Raw genomic sequence first — 21,605 nt, forward strand, 5'->3', positions numbered from 1 at the left:
GTTAATCTTTGCCTCTTATGAGGCTTTTGAGTCACAAACTTGCTTCAACTCTAACTTTCAGATAATGCCCCTTCTCCCTTTGCTTCCTTGTGTCTTGGCCCCATTGCCTTGAAAGGATGTTATGAGAATGGATCCTAGAATACGTACAACATAATGGGAACAGAACAGCACTTGTAGCCAGGCAGTGGGTCTGCGAGTGCCAGGTTCCACTGACAAGATGACTGATCTCGTTGAGGTATTTCCTTACTGTTTTCCTCTTTTCATAAAACGAAATTGGACTAAATAATTTCAAAGCTTTCTTTCATAAGGAGATTATTAGATGAAAAATAGGCACGTAGGAAGATACAATGCCTGCATTGCAGGGAGATCAGTGTGAATGGGAAGCAATACCAGATGACTTTCTGTCCAGGAGGTTCTACTATTCTAAAACTGTCATTTTAAGGGGAAAACACCCAACTCTGCCTGGTCTTTTAATTATATATCTTATAATTGTAGAGCCTTGGAAAATTAAATCAGGGAGGAGTTAGACAATCTTGCAAGTGTATATTAAATTGTGGTTAAAAAAATTAAGGAGAGCAAAAGTCATTTCCTTTTACGACTGTTGGATGTCCCTGTATTAAGGGGACCAAAACCTCTTTCTTCTTACACCTGGGAAGCAGGACATCCCTAACTAGTCTACACTAACGGTCCAAGGTGAAGTTCAATATAATCACTGGAAAAGCAAAGTAATGAATTTTCCACTAACATCTATGAAAAATCTGTTTCTCCACTTCACAGTCATTCTTCTTCCATGGACTTTGTGAAATGGCACTGTTAAAATGGATCTGAGGTCATGAATCAGAGATCGAAATAGTATAAATGCATATTTTAGAAGTATTGTTGCAGGGATACCTATACTATGCAGTGTGTATATGAACCTTCTGCACCCATGCACCTGGCATGCAGTAACCCCAGTCTCACATAATTCTGCTTCATAGACACTTCTGAGATATCACAAGCCTGATTTTTGTGGGAAATTTCCTAATTCTGGGAAGCAATGAATAGAAACTCCAGTTGATAGAGAACAGTGAAAAAAATACACTAAGGAAGAGACCTACACAAAAGAAAACACCTACATATCCAGAAAAATTCATACTGTAAATATATCTTAGAAATGGAAAAAAAAAGCAGGCGTATTGCTAGACTTTAGCAAATGAAACAAATAGTTTTTAATCAGAGTCCTAAATGTTCTTACATTTAAAAGATCAGGGAATCAGAAGAGGTCTTTCCTTAATCATGTGAATGCCACCCAAGACAAAAAAAAATTAAAAACAATAAAAACAAGAATTTGATTAAAAGTAACAGTAAATGTTATGCCTTTCTTTACACAATATTTTCTCCTTTACCTCTGTTGATTGTGTAACAGTAATTAATTAATTCTTTATATCATTAACTTTTAGTTTATAAACATAGAGGACTGGGTTGAATATAAATAAATCATTCATTGAAAAAAGTTAATGCAATTCCCTACTGTGGTTTTATTTTAAGAATTTGGAAAAACACTTAACTATGCATTTACCAAAATAAGGTGAAAAAAAATTCTCCCTGTGCAATAATCCGCTAAGACAGATTGTTGTCTTTGAACCTAAAACCAAAGTGGTGGAAAACATAATTGAATTACAAATTAACATCAGCTTGGCAATATTGCATATATTTTTTTAGCAGTTCTTAAAACACCTGACACAAAAGACCAATGTGTTCTACCATTCACAAATTACTGTGGGAAATTGTGTAATGCCATGATCTTAAATGGACCAGAGACTGTGGGTGAAGGGTTCTCTTAAAGAATGGTGAATGATTACCTTGATTTACTGTCTTTAATTTGCAGTCAAGCAAACCGTCTTCTAAGGAGAATGGAAAAAGGGGAAATGAAATCCACTGGCCACTGAGAGAGTCAAGGCTAGTTTTTCTTTCACTCTTTGCTCACTAATGCTGTGCCTTTAATTAGTAGATTGGAATTCTGTGAGATCAGAAAGTGTGTGTTACAGGCAGAAACCCCTGACTGTGGCTAACCAAACACTTTGGTATTGCCAAAAATATCTTTAGAAAACAATGAAACTAGAGGCCAAGCATAATAAAGTTTCTTTAACGATTTCCAAGAGGGCTTTCCTATGTATTTTTGATCTTCCCTTTACTACCAACGAGTCTTTCCGGACCCCTGCTTTCTCACAGTGTTTTGGCAATTGTTTTTTTTCCCTCAATTAACTGGACATGGCAATAGTGAGAATAACAGAGAATCAGAGAGAGAGAGAGAGAGAGAGAGAGAGAGAACAGGATTCTGCTGCTGATCACTGATTCTGCATTCAACGTTAGCACCAGGCAGGAGCAATCTCATCTTTCTATGAATGAAGAGGGGCATCTCTACCAAGATCAGTGAAAAACAGGGCGAAGATTGTGCAAACCTAATAGGAAATCCATTCAGGAACCTTGACATTCACTTGCTGGATTATTAAGGCAATTTAAATTAAAAATAAAGAAAATCATCAATGAATGTGGTGGATGGTATTTTAGAAAAAGGCAGCAAAGAAACATCCCAGCAGCCAAAGTCATTAGCAGAACTGTTCAGCACTTTTATAAATTGCATGTAAAGTAGTTTCAATTGAATTAGGAGACTTAAAATTGTTCTAACACAAGAGGGAGGAAAAACTCAGCCGGGAAAAGAAAACTCCCACTGGGCAAAGATGGAAATAATCTTGACCAGATTATTGAAAAAATAATTGTACCTGTATTTAAAAGATCCTGGATTCATGCTTGCTATGAATGCTTCCTCAGTGATCTTGTGTAGTGCCTTATTTAAACAGATCCCCATCCCCCAAAAGAGCAATCATCCATAAATTTTAATTTTGCAAAGGAACAATAAGTATTCAGAATCCTGGTCCTGGAAAACAACCGATCACATTTCAATCACCAGCCATATAATGTCCTCTAACAGCACCTAGCAGATCTGAGATCATGTGTCAAAGATTTTAAAAAAACCCTTGTGGAGACACAGATTTGTAGGTTCCTGATGTCTCCACCTGCTTTTTTTGCTATCTGTACATACATTAGTTTGTCAGCTCTTTCAGTCTTACTAGCCATTATTTAGAGGAGAAATAAAATCACAAATACTACCCCTTTCTTTCCCTACCACAAAAACCATCCAAACCAACAGCACACTATTATCAAATACAAAGTAATAAAAGAGTTATACCCAAACCTGGTCAGTCCTTCCATTTCTTGAAACTTGCACACAAACTGAAGAAACCCACTCAGCCTTAAAAAGGTCGATCATTTTGCTTTCCTAAAATTTCATCTCTGGGAGTGCTTTCCTTCTCAGTCTGTCTTGCTCTCTCTCGCTCCCTCTGTCTCTCTCTCTCTCCACTTCTACCGGGGAGAGAGCGTTTTCTTTCCCTTTTCCTGTTTCTACGGCTGGATGAATGCAAAATACACGGTTTGAAGGGATTTTTCTTTTAGGTTAACAGTTGGAAATCTAAAATCTTGCTCTTCTGAATGGTTTTACATGTCAGTCACTCAATACATAACATTTACATAAAGAACCAAGAATTCTGCTTTTTAAAAGCAAAGACAAACAACAAAAAAAATCACCTTTTAGTCTATCTCTGAACCTCTTCCTCTTTTATTTAGTTAACTATTAAGCACTTACCCTGAGATGTGCCATAAATGCTTTATTCCAAATGTATAAGAGCCAACCACATCTCAACTGAGAATTAAACAGTTTTAATGTCTTCAAATCCATGTTCCTGCTCCCAACCCTAATACAGACAGTCACTGGCAGCGGTACAATAGTTCTAAACAGCAGACATCTGATTCTTGACATTTAAAAATAACAATATTGGAAAAAGAGGAGTCTTTTTTTTTTTTTTCATTAACTACAGACAGCTTGTGAGTAAGCACATATCACTCATAATACAATTGACCGTATTAACTGGAACTTCAAATGATTTCAAGCTACAGTATTTGATTCCTAAGTCAATGTCAGGCAGAGGCTAAATAACTATAGACTTCTCATTTTCTATAGAATCATGGCAATGGCCCAAATTAAGCTAATTCTGAGTGATAATTCTGCAAAGAGAGAATCAGAGGTTTGCCAGTATTTAGACTTTATTATTGGTAATTATGAATCTCATCTTTGTTAGTCTTGAATCAAATTAGAGACGTAATCAGTCATTTTATTGTTAGTCTGATTTGACATCCCGGCCCTCTTAACTTCTCACACACCTATGAGGTCAAATGTACATATACATTTACCGCAAAATAAATCAAGTAATAAAATTAAAAAGATGCACTCGTTTCCATTTCTGAAGCATATTATGGAGTTGGTCAGATTTGGGATCAAGTGCTAGCTCCCCTATTTACTGTTTATGTGTTCCTGGGCAAATGATTTAGGCATTTGTGCCTGTTTTGTTGTCTGTAAAACTAAAATAAATAATACTCTATAAAGTTGTTCTGAGTACTTAATGAGATATACACAGTTTCTGGCACATAGTAGATATTTGATATACACTGCCTCCTCCCTCTGCTTTGTATTTGGAGGTGGTAGAGATTGGGCATAGTAAATGAATACAGACTTTGAAGGCAGACAAATCAGTTTCAACCCAACATGTTGTGACATACTAGCTGTGTGTCCTTGGGCAAGTTACTTAACCTAATTTATGCAAACTTAGCTTCTTCAGCTGTGAAATATCTCTGGAATTTTAAAGAGCAAATGAGATACAGATAACATCTGAATAACATATAGTAGGCATCTCTGAAATAAGAGTCCCAGGACTTCCAACTCATGTGAATAGTTCTAATTAGTACCCTGACACATGTAATTTATGAGTTTGAAATGCCTACTGAGATTGTACACCTTCTAGACCAAGTGCCTCATTTTCTAGCAGAGGAAGAGGCCCAGAGAGCTGAAAGAATGGTTCCAGGTCCTGTTACTAGTTAGTGGCAAATAAGGACTAGAACACTCCTGGAACTAGTAGAATAGTGCTTTGCCCACTAAATCTCTAATATTGAAGTTAAACTCATTTGTAAATCCAGCTTCAATATTAGTTGGCAATTAAGGCAAATAGAGCTGAAAAAGAAAAAAAAAAAAAAAGGAACTCCAAAGAAACTCTCTCTCCCTCTCTGTTTTTCCAAATTTACTTCTAAGAATGAGTCTATAAATGAAATTACTCCCTTGGGGCTAGCTGCAGCTGGCTAACCCTATCTTCCTGAGCAGAGCCTGCACAGGATGGCAGATTCTCTTTTCATTTCCTAGAAGCAAGAAGGGAGCAGGAGCCCAGCTCTCAGGAGGTGTTTTCTGTTCTGCTCTGGCCCCATGTGAATGTATGGTTCTTTCTTTCCTTTTTTTACAGCATCTCTTCAGCCTCAGCACATGGGTTGGGAGGTATACACTGCTTTACATCTAATTCATTTACTAATATACTACCTCCCCACACTGAAATATAGATTTTTTTCCTAGTTTAAAAGCCTTGCATAAAATAGGAACTTAATAAATTCAATATCTATTAATAAAGATTAACTTGGAGTTTAGTTTATACTTAAAAGGTTGTAGTAGCTTGGTTAATTATTGCCCAGTGTAGGACAGAATATGTTAAACTGTTTTCAACCTTTCAATAATTTCAGAATTAAAAACAAAAGTGCTTTGGGTATCAAAGTTAGATTAGCTATTACTCTGGGGAAGAAGGAAAGGGAGGTAAAACGGAGTAACACAAATATGTGTGTGATCCATTGTAATTAATGTTTTAGTTCTGTAGCTGGGTGATGTATAAATGGGTGTTTTATTTTTTTTCTTCACACCTTTCTGCAAGCCTCAAATGTTTCATTAAAAAAATGGCTTGAAGAAGGCAAATAATCTGAAAATAGAATTTCCAAATCTTTATAGTAGGAGATCCAATAATGCTAGAATACTAAATCCCATACTCAAGCCTTTAAGATTTCATTCTCATTTTACTGAAAAACTTTAGTATTTTCTTCCTGCTCACTATTTTTCATGCCCTTGTTTCAGGTCTGTGCTAGGGCATATTAGAAAGAGCTTGGTGTTGGCATCAAACAGACTGGAGTCTAAATCTCAGTTGTACCACCTCCAGATCATGGGGCTTTAAATCACTTGATATTTCTAAGTGTCAGTTTCTTCTCTTATAAAAATAGAGTACTATTATATTTAGTAATCTCAGGATTATTACAAAGATTAAATGAAATAAGAAATGTGAACACATTTGCTTTAGCATCTGGTACATACTAGGTTTTCAATTAATGTCACTTTACTTCTTTCTTTCCTTATCCTTTGACTTTTCACCACTACGTGAGATTTTGACTCCAAAAAGGTATGAAAAAGAAAGAAAAGTGAACCTAAGGCAGGAAGGACATAGGCATCTAGACAAATACAATGAAAACATTTCATTACTAACAAAGGCTCATGCTAGATCCATACACAGCATCCTTTACTCTGATACTTCTCATCTAATCTCATCATTACTTATTTAAGTATAGGCTTTTTTTTTTCTTTCAATTTGTTTTGTTTTTGCCACTGGTCATAGAACCTTTGCAGATAAAATGTGTGGTACTCTAGGGCTTTCGTCTCTTTACTTCTTACTTTTTTCAAGACAGATATCCTTGTTGAATTACTTTCCTTTCAGTGGTGGGTGAGCTTTATGTTCTTAAAGAGTTTCTAGAGCTTTCAGTTGCAACCTTCATAGTGGCCATTTCGCTAAGTGAAGAGACTGGGTTCTCCTTCCACCTCTGCCACATGCTAACGGTTTAACCCACTAAGTATATACCTTCCTTTGTGTCTACTTTTTCATATGCTAAGTGGATTAAGTGATCCTTCAGTTCTAAAATTTTTATTTTAGTTCAGTTTTTTATTCTACTTTAAGTTCTGGGGTACATGTGCAGATCATGCAGGATTGTTACATAGGTATTGAGTTCTAAAATTGTTATGATTCTTGATAACTTATTAACATGTAATGACCTTATGGGAAATTAGGCAATACCACCCTCAGTGGGAAATACTGACCACATAATTATGTGTTGTATGTGAAAACTGTGCATGTGCTGGTGGCTTCTTCTGAACTCTGAGAACAGGCTCTGGCACTGCCCTTGTACAGGGACTGCCAGCTTGGGATATTCTCAGGGATTGGTGGAGGCATTCCCAAGGGAGCCAGATTTGTCAGGAGGAGTTCAAAGGGAGCAAAAAAGATGAAATCCTCAAAGGAAGAATTTTTCTTTGCATATCTTCTTAAGGTGGGAGTGTAAAATGGGAGTGGCTATGTTATACTTTTATAGCTCAGTAATTTTTTTTTTAAGATTGGGCTAGCAAGAGATAACAGAGAAGAAAAGACATTCTGAAACAGGAAAAGATGAGGGCTCTTCTTATGGAAAAATGTATCTTTGGAAAAATTACAATACTACAGAAGGAAGGTAGGGAAGAAAGTGACCTCTCTCCTGTATTTTTATCCAGGTAACATCTGGTTTCAGTGAACTGGAGGAAAACACAAGGAGACAGTGGCAGGGAAGAGCAGCCTGCCGTGGCTCTGTAAATGTGTGGGATTTACACGTTGACACTAATTGTATTTTACTGCTCTGATCCTTCCCTTTTTCCCTCCTACTCTCTGTTGTCCTGGGTCTCTGCAGCTGTGCTTGTCAGGTCCCCAAACTGGCTAGCTCCCCACCTCCTCTGGGCATAGGGCGGCTTCCTGATTTGCTGTGCCCTCGGGGTGGAAGCTCAGGTGGGGTTTAGTTAGTGATGGTGATGGTGATGACCATCACAGTGTTCTAACATAGCTTCAGGCAGGATTTCACAGTGGAAACCACCCCACAAAACCCTGAATAGGTCTAATTAAACTCTTTCCAAAAGTCTAAAGATTATTGCTTATTTTTTGAATTTTAAAATTCCCTATGGATTTCCCTTTCCTCTCCTTCCCATCCTATGATCCCTCAGACAAAACAGGAACGCCGTAATAACCCCTCGCCTTTACATAGGAGTGCTTTTCAAAGCACTTGCATAGCTAGTATCTTAAGATAACTCAATGAAGTCGGTAGCATTTATTCCTTTGCATTTTCCCGACAGGCTCATATATTAATAGAAAATTCAGAGTAGTGCCAAGACTAGAATCAGGAAGCTCATATCTTAATAGATAATTCAGAGTAGTGCCACGACTAGATCCAGGAGAAATGCCCACACAACCTAGCCAGGTACTACTTGTAAGCCTCCATCATTGACATAAATGGTACCTGCAAGTACTGGCAGGAGCGTTCTTGCTGACACGACTCGGACTTCACCATGGCCTGGTCCATGTTCACCGAGGCCTTCTGGTACACCTCCCGGGCCCGGCTCACAGTGAGCGTGGAGGACCAGGCGCTCTTCTTCAGCAGAGGGGTGTCCAGGCTGACGGGCAGGTTGGCACAGGTGGAGCACTTAACGTCGTTGTTGCTCCGGGAGGCCTTCACTGCCTGCTCACTGATGGTGTTGTAGGCCTCCATGAAGTACTGCGAGGCTGAGCGGTCGGGGCACCTGCCCATGGTCATCACGCCCGAGGGGGCGTGGTAGATGCACATGTCGCCGTCGAGGTTGTCGTCGGAGCTCCACCAGCCCGGGGAGGTGCTGGGCCGGGCCTTGGGCTCCGAGCGCCGCTCCTTGCTCTTGCTGCGCTTGCCATAGCGCACCGCCTGCGCCTCGTCGGGGCTGGCCTTGCCTCCGTTGACGCTGCCCTTGGACGGCCCCTCCAGGGAGTGCGACTTGGTGAAGAGCTTCTGGACCGAGTGCACCAGGTGACGGATGCGGCCGGGGCTGTCGCTGCGGTGCTCCACGGCCGTGCGCTTGTACTGCAGGGTGTGGTAGCCATCGCGGCTGAGCGGCAGCTGCCGCTCGAACTGGTCCAGCAGGTTGGCGGGGATGCGGTTCGCCTTGGTGGCCAGGGTGCGGGGCACCAGGGCGCATTCGTCCTTCAGCTCCTGCTGCGAGGTGTAGTGCCTGCGGGGGAAGGTGCTGCTGGCCAGCGGGTCGCTGAAGGGGCCCACGCACTCAGCCTGGAAGGAGTTCCGCTGGGTGTAGTACGGGTGGTCTGCAGGGTGGTGCTCCACTGGGCTCAGCAGGTAGGGCTTGCGGTCAGAGTGGTGCGACAGCGAGTCACAGGCCGAGTCGCAGGTGACCCCGTGGTGATGGCTGCGGCTGCCTGATAGCCCTTTCATTGCTGAAGGGAAGCAGCCGCGGGGGTCATGGACACCTGGGAGTCAGGTTCCAGACCCTTCTCGGGCAGAGATCTGGGGGAATGAAGAAAAGAGGGCAAAGTCGTTAATATTTCTCTTGAAAATTAGGTATTATACTTTACAGGGTCTTGCTTTGTTGCCCAGGCTAGAGTGCAGATGCCCGATGTTTGCTTCCTGCAGTCTCCACCTCGTCCACAACAGCCTCTTGAGTAGCTAGGACTGCAGGCAGGCACCACCAAACCTGGCTAATTTTTTGCAGAGACAAGGTCTCACTATATTGTCCAGGCTTGGTCTTGAACTCCTGGCCTCAAGGGATCCTCCCACCTTGGCCTCCCTAAGTGCTGGGATACAGGCAGAAACCATTCCACAGGCCTCAGATTGATCTTTTGAGGGTGCCATCTGCCATTGTGTGTATTTTTTGGTAGAAGTACTTATAAATGTTCCTAAAAACAGCTTGAATGCATTATTGGAAAAGCTCTGTTATCTCTATGGGGCAGGAAAGCTGACTCCAAAACCTGTACGGAGAGAAGGAGGTAAAGCTAGAAAACTAGGAAAAGGAGAGTGTGTATGGTGTTTCATGCCTGTAATCCCAGCACTTTGGGAGGCTGAGGCAGGCAGATCACCTGCAGTCAGGAGTTCAAGATCACCCTGGCCAATATGGTGAAACCCCGTCTCTATTAAAAATATAAAAATTAGCCGGGCATGGTGGTGGGCACCTGTAATCCCAGCTAGTTGGGAGGCTGAGGCAGGAGAATTGCTTGAACCCTGGAGGTGGAGGTTGCAGTGAGGCAAGATCGTGACACTGCATTCCAGCATGGGTGACAGAGTGAAACCCCGTCTCAAAAAAATAAAGAAAGAAAGAAAACCACCTAGGAAAAGGGAACTATAAAGAGCCAAATCTTTTAAAAATTATTTGAAAGAATAACTCCTTCCCTCTATGACTTCAACAACTAGATGTATCTTTCTCTTGCTTCTTGGATCTTAACTCTTTGACAGTGTTTTTGCTCTGTTGCCCAGGCTGGAGTGCAATGGCATGATCTCAGCTCACTGCAACCTTGGTCTCCTGGGTTCAAGTGATTCTCCTGCCTCAGCCACCCGAGTAGCTGGGATTACAGGTACCTGCCACCATGGCTGGCTAATTTTGGTATTTTTAGTAGAAATGAGGTTTTATCATGTTGGTCAGGCTGGTCTCTACATGTTAATTGTTAAAGATAGAACCGGAGAGGGGCTCAGTTTCTTTGGAAAACCTTTACTAGTCCTCCTGGCTGAGAGAATTAGTTCCTCTCTTGTGTTTCTACCACATCTGAAACTCACTCCCTAGAACCTACAGAGTTGTTTGGGTCAGGATCTCTCTTCTGGCTTACATTCCCTGCTTCCTAGTCTATCTATTAGTCAGCTTATATACTCCCACCTAGTGACAATCCAGCCATATAAGCACATATTAATAGCACTCTGTAAATGTGAATGAAAATGTGAGTTAAAAATGAGATAAATAATAGAAGCCAATGGCACCTTGTATCTTTAAGATATATCTGTCTTCTGTTGCATGCCTTCCTTTTTGAATGCTGTAGGAACAACTTCACCACACAATCTCCCCAGGTTAATCAGGGTAGAAAAAAGTAAAGATATGACAAATAAATCAGAAATGTAGAGAAAATCTGCCTAGGTATTTCTGTCAACTGAGGGTGAAGAACTTTCTCTATACAAACTGAGAGAACAAATAAACTTGATTTGGCTAATTTGAGGATCAAGTATCTCTTCTTCCTAGTTTAAAGTTTCTGGTTGAATGTTTATACACAGGACCAGGTGTGGTGCCTCATGCCTGTAATCCCAGTGCTTTGGAAGGCCAAGGTGGGAGAATCACTTGAGTTCAGAAGTTTGAGACCAGCTGGGCAAAATAGTGGGACCCAGTCTCCACAAAACATTTTAAAAAATTAGCTGGGGGTGGTGGCGAATGCCTGTAGTCCCAGCTACTCAAGTGGGGAGAGGATTGCTTGAGCCCAGAAGGTTGAGGCTGCAGTGAGTCGTGAATGTACCTCTACACTTCAGCCTGGGTGACAGAATGAGACTCTGTCTCAAAAAGAAAAAAAAAATTAAGAGACGATGGCAAAATGACCAAAGGATGGCCCTTAAAAAGTTCTTAGGGACATGAGTGAAGGGCCCCACACCTAATAGCTCAGACTCAGGAAAAAGTTACTCATGCATATCCCATGTAGGGTAACTCAATCCATTTCCAAGCTCGAATCTTCCGGAGCTTTAGTAAGTAACAGGGGCTGCTATTCCACCAGGCAGAGTATTTTTTTTGGACTCTAAAACAGTGTTGGAGTCAGTGCCTGACCAAGTTCCCACTGATAGCCTAATTTTCTTTCAAGACTTCCTATAATACAAAAATTGTCATATAAAGAGTCATCCTGGAAAGCCAATGTGACTCTCTAAAATATCACTGATGTCATCTCAGATATTCCTAGAGAGATAGATATATGGTTTAATTAAGAAACAAAACATATAGGGCTGGGTGTGGTGACTCACGCCTGCAATACCAGCACTTTGGGAGGCCAAGGCAGGCGGATCATCTGAAGTCAGGAGTTCAAGACCAACCTAGCCAACATAGTGAAACCTCATCTTTATTAAAAATACAAAAATTAGCTGGGCATGGTGGTGGGCACCTGTAATCCCAGCTACTCAGGAGAATGAGGTGGAAAATCACTTGAACCCAGGAGGTAGAGGCTGCGGTAAGCTGAGATCGTGCCACTGCATTTCAGCTTGGGTGACAGAGGGAAATTTTGTCTCAAATATCTATGTATGTATGTATGTATAACATCCACACTTGGCCTCATGAAAAAAGACATTTGAGAGGCCAGGTCTTTTCTATTCCATGGGACATACTGCATCTGGGAGCCCATGACAATGTTGGCAATCTCTATCCATGCTTTGTGAAGCTCCTTTCTTCCTCCTGTCTCCCAGCTTCTGGATTGACCATTCAGGAATAATGATGAAAGGTTTTCATCAGTACAATCACTCAGAATTGGCTAGTCTACTAAATTATGAGGTCCTTAAGGCTAGGGACTATGTTTTACCCATCCAGTATTTAGCAAAATGTTACCCTAGTGGATAGAGGGAATTAAGTTAGAATATTTACTCAATAACTTAATGCATTAATGCAAAATTTCCCAAAGAGGTTCATATTGTGATTCAAGTAGCTTTTGTTTAATGAAAACATGACTGTGTGGCAAAGGCTGGGCTGGGCAAGGCCGAGGAAAGATGCCCAAGAATTTGGAGGACCATTCCAAAGACTAGCAGTTTTCAGAGCAAGGCAGGAAGCTGGCTGATGAATGCTCCTTCTGACCAATTTACCTTCGACTTCTATCTCTGCAACCCACTGGAGAATACCGTACCTTCTGTAGTTCTACCTGTCTGGAAGTAAAGTCTGTCTGAGGAGCTTGCCTGACCTTACTGATTATGGGATGCTTAGATAGAGGCCAGTCTGCTGGGAGGAGAGAGAGAAACTGACACTTGAAGAGACAAAAAAGGAATTCAGGACTTATGATATCTGTGGATAAGGAAAAACCAATAGGTAAAAACATGTCCACTGGTGAGAGACTAACGGAAACAGAAAACATTGGGATTGCTTTGTATGAAGTTATGTTCCTAATAGTAGGCTGTGGCAAGGAAGAATGTAAGAGGGTTAAGTATGTGTTTTTAGCAAAACTGTGGCATAAACCAACTTAGATGGAAAAATTCATTGCATAAGAAAGTCTCTCCCTATAAATCAGGTCCCAATGAGGACATTTTTGCCTTTCAAATATAGACTGAAAAATAAAAAGTAGAAACAAGATTCTATTAGGCTTATAGACACATACTAAGTTTTATGATCACATATAGTAGAATCTCAAAATATAAAATAATATCTGATAACGTTTCAAACTTTCCTTCTCAAGCGGTTGAGACTTGAGTAGATATTTTCTGCTAAATAAAATGTGAAACTGGCAAGAGCTGAAAACATGAATTATACATGTTTATTCCAAAATATACAAGATTATTTTGATCAGGTATTCCATATTTAATTATCTTTATTATGTGAGCAGCATTCCATGCAAGATGATGTTACCTGAGGACAAGCAGAGCAAAGGAAGAGTTGCTTTAAGGCCACTAATAATGATGTAAGTTAAATGATGTAACTGATGATAATTTCCGTAAATTAATCATACGCAGTGTGATTTTTGAGAAAATTTACCTGGGCTATTTTCAGCACAGGACAAGCACCTCTATTTTTTTTGGAGGGAAACAAATTGCATCCAGAATAAATAAGCTAACTTTCCTCTTTCCATATATTTGTAAAAGAGATATTGAGATCTTGATCTTTTTCTCTTAGATGTGGGAAAATAAGGTCATAAAAATGACAATATACATTTCTAAGTGCTAAATCTATCTTTCTGGTCAAGGCCAAATAAACAACTTAATATCCCAGCCCTTTCTATAACAAATCTTAGACTCTCTTCTACCATCTTGTCATTTTAAAACAAAAATAGGTCAATTTGGGATTATAAAAGGAAATACATTGGTGAGCAAAGGCAGATGTTCTAAAATCCTAAGGCCATTGGCAGTGGGTTTTGACAGTTGCTGGTGGCACCTACTGTGGTGATCCTGCTCTTCCTTCTCCCATTCTTCATTTTTCTCTTGCCTTACTCTTAAACTCCATTTCCAGCACACTTATCTCTGTCACTTCTTTTTTCCCCCCTCTCCTAATTAATGTTTGTAAGTTGTATCCACGGGCACCGCTCGCCCCCAGCTGTGGTGTGTCCAAGAGCATCATTAAGAAGCATTAATTGAACATCCCTCCCTTGCCTGCTGCTGCAAAGATGACCAAACACCTACAGTAAATCCCTAGAGGCCAACGGGCTTATGATGTATTGAGAGAGACATGTCATAAGCCCTTTGGCCACGAGGGATTCAGTGTATGCATTTCATGACCTGGCCATGAAAAACATGAAAAGAGATAAATAACAATTCTCATTCTTGTATGCATTCTTAAGAAAAGAGGATGCTAGCCTGTCAATTAGATTTTAAGTGACGATAACGATTTCTGGAAATAGGCAAATTGCCTTTCAGGCCTTGTTCTTTGAGCGAGGATGGGGACTGTGGTCAACATGTCTTCATGAGCGTTTCTATGACTACCAGTGATTATCTCTGATTTTTTCTTTTCACTGTGACTTTAATATTCTGTTTTATTATCCTTCTAAGTTCGATTTTACCATTGTGCCATGTCCCCTGATTTTTTTGCTTGGATAATTTGTTGACCCTGTTTGAAGCCATGAGACAAGCTCAGAGTGTGAGATGCACAGTTTTTCCAGAGTTCCCACACCTGGAGCAGAATTATCACTGTCCAGATGATAACTAAAGCAAGAATAATCAAGCACTGTAAAGGAAATTCTCAAGGTAGGTAATTTATTAGGCCCAAGGAAAACACAAACACTCCAATATTAGAAGATGCTGACAAAGGGAAACGGTCTTGCATAGCTGGCAAGTACTTATTCCATTTTGATTTTTGTGAACGTCTTTATTTAGAGCTGCTTTTCTTGATTTTTCTTTACGTGCAGAAAGAAGAGCCAACTGAAGCCCCTCCCCTGTCTTACTCCGTGAGGATGGACAGGCAGTCAATTGCAACTTGCTTTAGAAAGAAGAACACGGTGGACCCTGCCCAAAAGAACAGGCGGCACTGTGTTCGTGTTTGGGGAGACATTAGGAAGAGGAAATCCCCACAAATCTTTTCAGGGTCAAGTCACCTTAAAAGAATACTTTAAAAAATTTTTGTGGGTACCTAGTAGTGTATATATTCCTGGGGTACCTGAGATATTTTGATACAGGCATATAATGTGTAATAATCACATCAAGGTAAAGGGAATATCCATCACTTCCAACATCTATCCTTTTAGTTACAAACAATCCAATTGCACTCTTATAGTTATTTTTAAATGTGCAATTAAATTATTATTTACTGTAGTCACTCTATTGTGCTATCCAAATACTAGCTAGCTCTTATCATTCATTTGGCCTTGCATCTATATTTTTTGTACCCAATTATCATCCCCATTCTCCTACCTCAGCGACATCCCCCTCACTACCCTTCCCAGCCTCTGGTGATCATCCTTCTACTCTCTGTCTTTCAAGTCACCTTTTTGGCATCCCTCCACCTGGCTGAAGCTTGTCCTTGCCAGGTTATAACATTCCACTTAAGAGAAAGGATTCTCTTGTTGAAAAGTACAAGCAGCCCTGAACAATGACTTCATTCCCTACTCTCCCTAGATGTGCTTAGGTGACTAATGCTGGCTAATGGAATATAATTGAAAATGGCATGTGCAATTTCTGGAAAACATCTCTAAAGTAAGGGACATATCCTTCCTAACCCCTTCCCTGGCTGGAATGCAGCTGTGGGGGCTGGGTGAATAGTGATCTTGTACCTTGAGATGGAAGTTACAGTTTGAGGATTAGAGAAGCAAAAGATAAAGGCTCTGACCTACAGTGGAGTGTCATATCAGCCCTGGAGGTACACTTCTGCATTTTGTTTAGGTGAGAGAAAAATAGACCTTTACTTTGTTTCCTTATCTTATCAAGTAAAGGAAGGGCCTGTGCTGGCCCCATAGGAAGCCAGAGTCCCATGCTATTGAACCACGTGGCAACTTTAGCCAAAGGCTCTGCAGAGGGAGTACCTGTGGAGATAGGAGGGGAAATAGCTCACAGTTATTTTGCTTTCTGTAATTTTGTGTACTGAAACTTGCATCTGTACCTGTTCCTAAGAGAGACAGGTAGTCAGGACGAAATCATGAGATCCTTGGTGAAGCTATGTCAGGATGCAGGACTGTATTTGCAGGTGGTGGTAGTAGTCCATTAGAGGAATTTAAAAAAGATAGTGGCATGGTCACATTTGTACTAAAGATTTCTCTAGCTGTAGTTAGAGAATAAATATGGGAGGGGAGGGGCAAAAAGATCTCAAAGAAGCAATGATTTCTTGCAAGAGCAATTTGTGAGAGAAGACTGGAAGAAAAGAAGGAGTACCCCAAGAGAGGGTGACAATGTCCTGGCCAGCCATGGCAGTGTCCTGATTCAGGCCTCCTTGTCCACATATGAATGCTCCAACCACAGTCACATTTTTTTTAGACAGAACAAAATCCTCTGCAGTGAAGATGCAGATTTTTTATTAGTAATTTTTCCCTTTACTTATAATAAATCCCAATTTTACAGAGATTGATAATGATGAACACCCAACAGGCTGATGATTTTAAATTATTACTTTTTAAAATAAGAAAAGGGTTCTTATTAATGTACTACTAAAAAATGAAGCCAATCCACTTTCGAGTAAAAGTAAACAGAAAACAGAGGTAAGAATGTGAGTAAACATTGTCCAAATTCTCACTTTTTGGATATTTTCTGACCTTCTGAATTTGTACCTGCAGAGGATACTGAATGTCATGGTCTTTCACTTTTCCGGGCTTCCTTACTTGAAGATTTTCATGTGTTGCATCCTTAAAATTATACAAGTCCTATTAGAGCACCTTTGAATAAGCACAGTCTGAAATATACCAATTATATTACTCAAAGTACAACGCTGAGCCATTTTATAGATACAGAATGTATTTTGGCTTTTCATTAACATTAATTGTTATCCTAATCACCTGCAGTTTGATTTTGTCTATGAAAACCTCTGTCAATCAGTCTGTTCCTACAAATAAATGCCTTCAAAGGCATTTCCCTTTCAAAAGATATGGTATTGTTAAAAAAAAAATCAACAACTCAACTCAAATATTCTCCAATTTGGTCACAGTAGGCAGCACAATTACAATCATCTGTGTCTCCATACAAAGCTTTAAAAAAGTGGTTTCATAACAGTTTTTGAGAATAAAAGCTGGAAGGTAGTGTTCCTTGAGAAATGATTAATAGGTCATCATTCATATTGGTGGTTGAGCAAAATGTCATAGGATTTAGGAGCTGATTTTTATGTGAAGAAAATCCAGGCAGTAAACAATAAAATCTCCTAACATTATTTTGGACTGACAGAGATCAAAGGTGCCTGTGCTGACTCTATGGGACCTTGGAGATGTGGTTCCTATGGAATTGTTCTTACTTGGATTTCCAGGAGAGGGTTGGTTATCTTGGCTAAATGGACAGATGGATTCCCCTGGGAGCCAGCTAGGAGAATGTGGTTACCTTCATCAGCCACAGACAGTATCCTTCAGGAGGCACTGCAGCAGGGGGACAATTATGGGGGTACAATTGATGGGAGTAGAATTTTCACAGAGAAGAGAAAAACCCATCAGTTTTTACTCCAAAAAAAGTTGGGAAAAACTTGCAAGCTTTTGATAAATCTACGGGAAAGAAGAAATAATGATAAAATAAAGCTGTTTAATAGTACCTAAAGACAGGCAAGACAGAAGACGGAAAAACACCAAAACAATGACAATCAAAACACGATGACAATACAACTTGAAAAGAAGCAGTGGAAACAGCCTCTGATGAAAACAAGTTATTTTTGTCTAGATTGCTCATAACTAGCTGAGTAGTCTTGTGAACATGTTCTGGCACATTCCAGACAATTTGTTTCACAGCCAGATTTTATATATACATACATACATATATATATTTACCTGAATCAAATTTTCTCTTATAAAGTCTCTTCCTTTAAATGCTGTTGCTCTTCTTACCAAGTTTGCTGTACAAATCTACTTTCCTCAGTGCTGAGACCCCAAAAGAGCAGACACTAAGCCCTTTTGGAGTAGCTGTTTGGCCGACACCAGCTTTTGGGAATTTCTTCCCCACTCACGGCATCTGCTGACGACACTGTGGCTAGGACTAGGTTGAAGGTGACCAGGACTAGGTTGAAGGTGACCACCACATTCCCTGAGCTGATGGAAGACTGGACTCAGAGCCATCCATATACAGCCTTCGCTGAGCTAATGAGATGCTCATTCTGGGAAATTTAAATGAGGATGTTCCTAGAATCGCTGTACTCTGGTGAACTTATCTGCAAGGTCAAGTAAAGGAAGGGCCCACGTCGGCCCCATTAGAAGCCAGAATTGATGCTTTTGAACTGTGGAGCAGCATTAGCCAAGGGCCTTGAAGAGGGAGTGGGTGTGGAGGGAGGAGAGGAGCCAGTCCAGAGTCCATGGAGCCCAGGGAAAGAAACAGAAAGAAGCTGCCTAATGGCCTTGTAGGTCTAATCAGGCCGATTCCCTGCCCAGAGGGTGCAGACTCTGTGGTCATCTGCAGCAGAACCAGGGCAGGCCCACTAAAGCTTACTCATGCAAGTAAAGCGAACCCTCCTGCCCAGCGGGTAATTGTAAGCATACAGAACCTCCGCCTGTGTGGTCTACATCTGAGTGGGGCCAATGCGAGTCAGTCTCTGAAGCAGCCCCATCACAGCTGGCTAAGTTATCCTCAAACAGCTTTATACCCATTTAAGTATTTATTGGCTTGGATACACTAAGCACGCTAATTTAGATTATACATTCACTCTTTGAAAACTGTTATCAGTGCCCGCCTGTGTGAGAGAGGGGTGGTCAGATACCATAGAGGAGGTGAGGAGAAGGACAGTCTCTGTAATCAGCTATTTTTAACACCTTACGGAGTCTTTTTCCTCCATTGGGTTTGGCCTGCCCCAGCCTCTGCAATAGTTGCTGTTAATGGGAATTAGATTTGTAAGTCCTCAAACTCTGACCTTTCCTTCTGCTGCCATCTTCCCATCATTTTTAAAGTGCCTTATTCTGACTCTTCACACACCTAGCAATCTGACCCTTTTAACTTTTTTTCATCTTGGAACTGGATTTTATTGTCCTTCAGAATTCTACACCCAGTCTTAAATTTTAAACAAACAAATCCACATCCAGTCAACCTTCTGAAACATTTTTTTGCTGTGATAGGGAAGGAAGTATGAGGACATTCATTGTTTCTGAATTAAAGTATTTTTGTTTGTATTCAATTTTATCTTTTTTAGGAACAGGGTCTCACTCTTGTCACTCAGGTTGGAGTGCACTGGCATAATCATGGGTCACTACAGACTTGAACGCCTGGGCACAAGCAATCCTCTCATCTCAGCCTCCCGAAGTGCTAGAATTACAGATGTGCACTACTGTGCCAGCTTATTTCTGGATTTAAGTTTTGGCAGATAAGGGTGTTGACTGTGTTGATCCAAATAGTCTTTGACTGTGCAGGCACGAAGTCAAATCAAATCAATACATATGACTTTAATTCAGCAACTATCTATTGAATAGCTAGTATTATGAGCAGTGCACTGTGCACTGTAGCAAGATTGAAGATTCTTAAGATTACACCTTCAACTTCCTGTCTCACAAGTTTTCTTGTTCCCTTGTTCCGACTTTCCCTGCCCTCTGATGGGTCTCATATTTTATTCCATTCATTTGTTCCTCAGCTCTGCCCTCTTCTCCCATTCTATCCATCTTTGGTGGTCTTCACTTCCTCCCTTGCCATCCTAGAAGAGACAGCAGGTCAAACATTCTTTCATTAGTCCCCTCAGGTTTCTTGCTCTAATTCTTCTACCTCACTCACTATGAACAATACACATCAAGGACTGATGCCACTATCCCTCTGTCTTTTCACACAGAGGCTGCTGAGTGTCGCTGGCGATGGGACTGGTGCCAGGGCAAATTTCCAGTGTCCATTCTCAGTGCTAATCCCAAAGCTGATTAGGAGTAGTATCATGGGTCTCCTGTGTCTATTCCAGCAGTCCTAAGCCCTTGAGTCTACTCATTATTTCTCATCTAGACTTGGTTGAAAAAACAAAGTAGTAACCAACAAATATCAAGTGAATAAAAATGGAACGGCCCCTGCCGCTAGGACTCATAACTATATACCAGGCACATGCTGTCCACTTTAAATGATCTTGTTTCATCCTCAAACAACCCAATATGATAGGGACTAGTCTCTGGATAAGAAAACAGACTTTTCAAGAGGAAATAACTTGTCTGAGATAATATATTTGGTAATTAAAAATTTTTATTTTAGAGACAAGATCGCGCTCTGATGCCCAGGATCATAGCTGACTGTAACTTGGAACTCGTGGGCTTACGCAATCCTCCTGCACAGCAAGGACTACAGGAATGTGCCACCACGCCTAGCCATTTTTTTTTTTCATTTTTTATAGAGACGGAGGTCTCACTATTATATTGCCCAGGCTGGTCTCGAGCTCCTGGCCTCAAGCAATACTCCTACCTCAGCCTCCCAAAGTGCTGGGATTATCTGCATGAGCCACCATATCCATCTCCAGTTACTAAATTTTTGAACACGCATGTTCTTAATCACTAGGCCATAATCACTGATCTTATCACCTCTAACACACACACACACACACACACACACACACACACACACACAGAGTCTATTTCATACTGCTAACAGTATGAATTGTAATATGACCTTTTTACCTGATTATATCATTCTTTAGCTTTAAATTCTTCTCAGACCCTCTACACTTTCTCAATATAATCTAAGCCTTTGTATGTGACTGAAGGTGGGAGGCTTCCTGGCATCCATTGCCAGACAGCCCTGTCTTTCTTATCCCCACCCCATACTCCACACAGCTCAGCTCCAGTGACACTGGGCTTCTGGTATTCTTCCCCACACACCACATTCCCCAATGACTCTGTGTTTCATGCTCTCTAAAATACTCACTTCCATTCTCTGCACAAATTCTTATTCCTTCTTGAAGAGTAGGTACAAATATAGCCTCCTTCTTAAAATATTCCCTGACTAAAGCAATCATGGAAAAGATAGGCCTCAACTAATTTACGATCTAGTTAAGAAAATAAATCACATAAATGTGAACAATCAGCAAACAATACAAGTCAGAATCTAATCAAGTGCTCGATTGTACGGTACATAGTGCATACGTAATGCACCAAGTAAAAGGCTTTTGCAAACGAACTCTAGAAGCTGCAAGACTTAAGAAGTGACAAAACATCTCGGTATAGGAGGTGTAGATGGCTGAGAGCAGCACATTGTTCAAACACAAGGTTTTTAGGACAGTATGCAATGCCTGTTCCATATTTTGTTTAAATCTAACCACTTCATTTCTCCTCTGGCTTTATATATATGTTTATTTTTACTGTGTAGAGGCAAAAGCTGGGCTTTTAGTGTAGCCATCCCCCAAAAAGTGTACATTGTACCCATTAAGTAATTTCTCCTCCCTTACCACCCTCCCAGGCTTCAGAGTCTCCAATGTCTATTATTCCATTCTCTATGTCCATATGTACACATTATTTATCTCATAAGGGGGAACGTGGCATTTGGCTTTCTGTTTCTGAGTTATTTCACTTAAGATAATGGCCTCCAGTTACATCTATGTTGCTGCAAAAGACATG

The 21,605-nt window shown here is 40.6% G+C and overlaps 1 protein-coding gene across 17 annotated transcripts in view; it reads right to left on the reverse strand.

Annotated features, from left to right (window-relative positions):
* Positions 1–21,605, reverse strand: part of DLGAP1 (DLG associated protein 1) — a 966,546-nt gene that overhangs the window by 363,091 nt on the left and 581,850 nt on the right. For 5 of the 17 annotated variants that reach the window (XM_074383719.1, XM_074383721.1, XM_039463610.2 and 2 more), the window contains one exon: positions 8,263–9,291. In XM_074383719.1, the coding sequence (XP_074239820.1) occupies positions 8,263–9,219 (957 nt within the window). In that variant the 5' untranslated portion in view covers positions 9,220–9,291. Of the gene's footprint in view, positions 1–3,229; positions 3,647–3,682; positions 5,081–8,262; positions 9,292–21,605 lie in introns of those variants that run through there. The other 12 variants (XM_010335539.3, XM_010335537.3, XM_074383730.1 and 9 more) reach the window with 7 other exon arrangements.

The sequence above is a fragment of the Saimiri boliviensis genome, chromosome 13, assembly GCF_048565385.1.
Source record: "Saimiri boliviensis isolate mSaiBol1 chromosome 13, mSaiBol1.pri, whole genome shotgun sequence".
Classification (NCBI taxonomy): Eukaryota; Metazoa; Chordata; class Mammalia; order Primates; family Cebidae; genus Saimiri; species Saimiri boliviensis.